Below are 6,000 nucleotides of genomic sequence, written 5' to 3' on the forward strand. Positions count from 1 at the left end.
TCTGGGCTTGCTCTTGCTTTCCTGTAAAGGGGAAGCGCCACAAACCTTGCTGGTCTGTACAAGAAGCCGATCTTCACTTCCTGCGTAGGTTGCCTTTGCCAAGGCTTGTTGACTCCAATCCGGAAGCCGACATGACCAACAGCGAGAACCTTCATAGGACAGTCTGTATTCAGCGCCTGGTCATCGTCGATGCCTCCTGGTCCACGTGGTTGCAGAGACAAGCTTCACTTCTTCACCTGTTTGCAGCTCGACATCGCCTGGTTCCTTCCTGGTTCCTTCCTGGTCACTGGCTAGTGACCCAGACTCTGTCCCCTCTGCTTTCAGGTTCTTCACTTTTCCGATCCACCCTTGGATCCATACGGACATCTTCTTCCTGGGCGCCTGCAGTATCTTCTTGCAGCTCTCTATAGGAATCGACAACGAAACCCGACACGACTTCACACCTATGAACCCGGCTTCCCTGGGTGAGGTAACTCGAGTACTCCGGTGCTCCCGTGGGTAATAACTATCCAAGTGTCCTGTTCTAACTGGGTTTCCCCGCAAGTCCACCCGGACTGTCCGAAATCAACTAGTTTCTAACTTCTACGTTCCCATTGAAAGTCTATGAGAACTTGCGTGTGTGTTTAGACACTGCACACACATCCTGTGAGACTCCTACTTCCTAACCTGTGGTTGTTCAGTGTAGTCCCAGCGATTCCCTAGGCCCTAGGCCTATTCATCCGTTCTGTAGTGGTGCTTATACCACTTACTTAGTATATGGTTCTTGAGGCCCCTAGGGTAGAATTGTATTTGTGCAACTTATAGTATGCTTATTGAGTCACTTGTGCTGTATCTCGAACTCTGACCTCATAAAGAGTGCAGAGGGGTTGTGTTAGTAATACATACATATATATTTTATATATACCTTGTGTGGTGTCCTTTCATTTGGTATTCAAGGGGTTATTATTGGTAAAACAATTGGCTTCACATGCTCTCTGAAGTATTAGCCTAAGACTGCTTTGTCCATGCTACCACTAGGATAGCTGGTCTATAAGGTTGACTTTACAACCATCACCATAAGGGTTGTTTGGACTGATACAGGGTGCCCACTAGAATAGGGAACATCACATATCAGGCCAACTTCTCACAGCATCCTTGGACGCTGCCATCCTGTGGGCTAAAACAGTGATCATCTCAGTCGGCACAATTGGACCACAGATGAGCTCTTGGCACCTCTGGGTAATCAACCGAAGGCAGTGACGTCCACTGGTTAAGGCCCACCCTTTAAACACGTAGGGCCTTATTTATGAGGGCTTACCCCCACCATTGCGTCACTTTTTTGTGATGCTGCAGCAGTGTAAACAGTGCGCCATACTGCGCCATATTTACAAAGTGACTCATCTAGGCAGATACATTACTTTGTAAACTGCTGTGCTACATTATACCTGCGTCAGGTATAATGTATGCAGGATGGGCGTTCCCCAATAAAAAAGGCTCATAGAAGTGGTGCAGTGAAATCTTTGAGATTTCACGGTGCCACTTCTACGAGTTCACTGCATCCAACCCTTACGCAGGCAATAAGGACTGATGCAGGCCCTTTTACATGGGACTCGCCAAGTGTAATAACTCATTACTGGAGTTGAATTTGTTTTCTGCCATCCTCCAGCAATGCATCAATACTGTGCCACCAGATACGTCAGGATTCCTGACGTATCTGGTCAGTCCTTGTGACATGGAACACCGTGCTGCAAAAACAGTGTTTTTATAGTGTTGCAAAGAGGGCGCAATGAAAAGTGTTGCATCACTATTTTCAACCAGCGATGCAACACTTTTCATAAATGAGGCCCTTACTCAGGTCCTAGGCATCTTGGACCAGCTTACAAAATTGAGCCAAGCCAGAGCCCCAGAGAAGCAAGGCCATCATGGAGCTTGGCTGGCTATGCCAAGGGATTATTTGAAATTTATTTAGAATTATGTAAAAAAAACAGGTGCAAATACTGACATTTATGCTGATTGAAGTATTTTCAAATTGTGCCAATAATTCTAAAATAAGGTGTGCTGAACTTAAAGGTGGGTAAGAATGACCTATAAAAAGTGTAAAAAAATATATGCACAATTTATGTATTAATTCTTGCAAAATGTGTTAGGAATTTCTAATGTCTGTTCAAATTTTTCGAATACAGTAAATAGCTTTTTAAAAGTCTCTCGGATTCATCTGGAAAGTACAACAAATTGAAATCTGAAGTATACATGTGCTGAATATCAAGAAGCCAACATTTCTTTTAACACATTGAATTCCTGTAAGAGGTTTCTGGAACTGTTTCAAAAATGGTGCCCAATACCTTATAAAAGGCAAAGAATATATCGAAAATCACTGTAAATTATTCAAGGCCATACATCTATTTATTCCCCTGTACCAATCATCCAAGGGTGGAAGTCTAACACCAAGCAATCAAAATTAAATTTTTCTCAACAAATATGCATGCAATGCATGTCAAAATGCGTGCGATTTGTGTAGAGTGGGCAGACTGAGTATAAGTGTGCTATTCGTAGAAATAGAGGGCCAGCTTGATCAAGTTTTGCGTCGGCCTTCCGCCACGCATGGAGTGCATGGGGGAGGCAAAACCTAAGTGAGATTTATCAAGCCACGCAAGGCCACAGCCCTGCATGGCATGATAAACCTAGAGTAATGCAAGGCAGCGCAATTCGCTGCCTTACATTATTCTGCCCCAGGGAGGCATTCCATGGGTTGAGGTGGGTGTTCTAACGCATCCCCCAATGGATTTGGACTCATTCCCAGATTTACCAATAGTGGTAGACCTGGGAATCTTTCAAAATGCTACACCTCTCCAGGTGAGGCGTAGCAAGGAGAAATATCTTTACGTCTCCTTGTTTTTTCCTCTTTCTACATGTGCTACGTTCTGCAGCAAACATAGAAAGAGGAAAATGCCTCTCAGGATTGGTTTTGTGCAGGAAAATGACCCTTTGTGCGCAAAAACAATCCTGCCTTTAACTTCTTAAGAGCGTCGAACGTTCAGCGCCCTGTGCTGAACGTTCGAATAACGGGTGCTGGCCTGTCGGCCATCGGTCGTGCGCAGCACTGGCAAGGTAGTGCTCGCGACGACCGTTGCAGTGGCAGCACTTAAGGGTTAACAGAGGCACCCTTGTACCATGACGCAAGGGTGCTTGCATTGGCACTAGGAGGTCAAAAGTGCTTCAGCGCTAGGAAAGGACAGGAATGTGCTGTATAATGGTAAATAGTGCGTATTCCTGTTGTTTCCCTTTCATGCAGCGCAGCAAGGTGGCTTGCTGCATTGCGACGCATGAAAGAATGATAAATCTGGCCCAGAGTCCATACCTCTTAAAAAGTGAGCTCCATCACCACCCTTCCCATTTGCGAGTGCATTACCACCCTCTTGAAGAGGGTGGTAAATTGTGAGTGTTTTGCAACCGCAATTGCGAGTCGCAAATAAATTGCGACTCGCTAAATAGGGTTTGTACATGGCCCTATTCGTTTTTGCATTGACAAAGGGCTCGCTAACCCGTTTGCGCATGCCAAAATGGGGCGTACATCTGGCCCCCAGTGTAGACTTCTTAGTTGGATCTCTTAGGGTTAGTAAAGTGAGCTGCTCCTAGGTGTTGGTTGGATGTCTCAGGCTTAGTGGTTGGATCTGCTGCTTCTGGTATGTGCTTAGGTAACTGGGTGTTCATGAAGAGAATGCTCAAGTAGCTCATGGTAGAGCTCTGGGCTATGTCACTAAGAGTTTGTTTGGACTGAGAGAGAACTCAACTAGGACCCTGGAGATTATTAAGAGGAGCTTCTCATTAACCTCAAGACTATCTAGCAGAGCCAAAGTAACTATTGTGTTTTCTTAAATCTCTCCTATTAGGAAGTAAAAGACAAAAATCAAGGTCTCCAAGCCCGGTCTACCAGCTGAGAGCACCAGAAAATGAGCAGAGATCCCCGTTGATCAAGTTGAGGAGGATGAGTGATGGGCTGAGTCTACCAGGTAACATGCCGGTACCAACGAGTGAAGATGCACTGACACAGCTGGAGGATGACCAGCTATTGTTTGAGGAGGGTCTAAGAACACACATTGATGAGTTGAGCTCAACAGAGGTTGAGCTGCATCTACCAGAGGATGAGATGACCTTACCAAGGAATATGCTGATACCACCGGAGGTTGCAGCAACAGAGCGCAGAGGACAAGGGGACACATCAGACAAGGTGATCCCAGAGATGGCAGATGCAAGAGTGGAGAGAAGGCATTTGGTCACTGGCAAAAGCAGAGGGGATAAGACATGCATCCCTCAGGCTCCTCCTCATAAGCCACAGCTCTGTAGTCCTTCCACAGAGAAGAATCTCAGCTCTCCCGTGCCATCGCCTGGGTTGTCTTCTCCATATTATCTCAAAGTGCACCAATCGCAGCATCAGAAATGTATGGACTCATGCTGGTGAGTAGAAAGGAAGGTCCAGGGAGGTACACGGGAAGGAGAAAAGAACATAAGAAGCCTCACAGGGTTGTATGCTGCGAGTTAGTACTTTATGGTGGTTGTTAGTAACCCACCCTACACTGAAGAAATCACCCCTTGGCAGGACTCTCAAGGGCTGAAACACGAAAAGCAATGGGGTAATGATGCCATATAAAGCAGGACCTGATAGCAACAGGGAAAACAGGTGTCACACAGAGATGGACAAGGGCCTAGCAAAGAAATGATCAAGGGCTTACATGCCAAAATCCAATGGGGTGTTTCCTTTCCCATCCATCTCCGTGCACGGCAATCACTGCAGACAAACGTTAATACATCCCTTCATCTCCTGCCCTTAAACAATTCATTTCTGTCCAAAGACAACAGCTGAAAACGACAGGGTAGGGATGGTTGGGGGAAGAACGAAAGGAGGTTGTGAGACACACTGTCATTTCCTAAGCTCTCAGGGGTTCTGGGCTCATGAAGGCTTTGGACCTGCCAGATCACAGGATGCACCACAATAACCAGGTGCAAACCCCATTACACTAGTAGCCCAGAACTGCAGGCGTAGCTCAGGCTGCCAGCGTCCATGTTCAGGAAGATAGGAGGCCTTGCCGTTTTGTATATGAGGTTGATACTGATGGCCTGGAGTTAGCGTGGCGTTAAGAGGCCTTTCTGGGAAAGTAAAGCATGACAGATACTTTGCAGGAGTATAGGGTGCAGATGAAATGAGTGATTGTACCTAATGGTGTGCATTTCTGTTTTCTCTAGTTACTCTTTTGCAGTACACCAGCAAAGATCTGCTCTCAATGGTGACCTCATGGCCTTCACACCTTTCATTGGACACCCGGGGTCCCCTTCCTGTCAGATGGCCTATCCCTATGTGAGCCACCCCCATGCACTCTGGAGCTGCTCCCCATTCCAGGTCCTGGACAACAGTATTCCATCACATCAGATGTACCCCTCTCTCTTCCCTGGTGGACTGACAATGGCCATGCAGCCCTCCAGTGGCCACAGGGAGGTGCAGGAACTTTTCCAAAAATACAGCCAGCAGCTCTTCTATACACCTGTATCATCCTACGCCATGCAAGAGTTGGGGGCCAGCACTGAGATGAGATAGTGCTTAGAAGTACGGTCCAGAGGACTAGAGGGTGATGGAGGAACAGTGTGTGGTGTAACACAAGAGGACACTGAAACTAATGCAGTTCTCTTTGAAGACAGGAAGTTGGAGACAGTACTTATGTTTTTCCAGTGGCTACAGGTGGTGGGCAGTTGCGCTCATTTTTGGGGACCCGGACCAATTTTAACTTTGAGCCAGAGCAGGAGAGACAAAGGCCGAACAAGTAGAAAAAAGGCGTCAGAAAAACCTAGGAAGACCTTAACTGAGGAAGAAGACAGTGATGAAAATAAAGCTGCTTGAGCTAAACTACCTGGAACTCTGCACTGTTGAAAGAAGAGGCCTGAGATGGAATCAAGACAAGCCAGCCCTGGTATTCGGAACCCTGCCTTTTGGCAGCACTGGCGGTGAGCTCCTATGAAGCATTCTGGGAA

The 6,000-nt window shown here is 46.6% G+C and overlaps 1 protein-coding gene across 1 annotated transcript in view; it reads left to right on the top strand.

The window, feature by feature from the left end:
• Positions 1-5,569, top strand: part of LOC147705699 (uncharacterized) — a 101,049-nt gene extending 95,480 nt beyond the window's left edge. Inside the window, exons 7-8 of the mRNA XM_086928972.1 lie at positions 3,870-4,434; positions 5,221-5,569. Coding sequence (XP_086785098.1) covers positions 3,870-4,434; positions 5,221-5,569 — 914 coding nt within the window. The remainder of the gene's footprint in view (positions 1-3,869; positions 4,435-5,220) is intronic.
• Positions 5,570-6,000: the final 431 nt, after the last annotated feature.

This window comes from Lissotriton vulgaris, chromosome 7, assembly GCF_964263255.1.
Source record: "Lissotriton vulgaris chromosome 7, aLisVul1.2, whole genome shotgun sequence".
NCBI classification, from domain to species: domain Eukaryota; kingdom Metazoa; phylum Chordata; class Amphibia; order Caudata; family Salamandridae; genus Lissotriton; species Lissotriton vulgaris.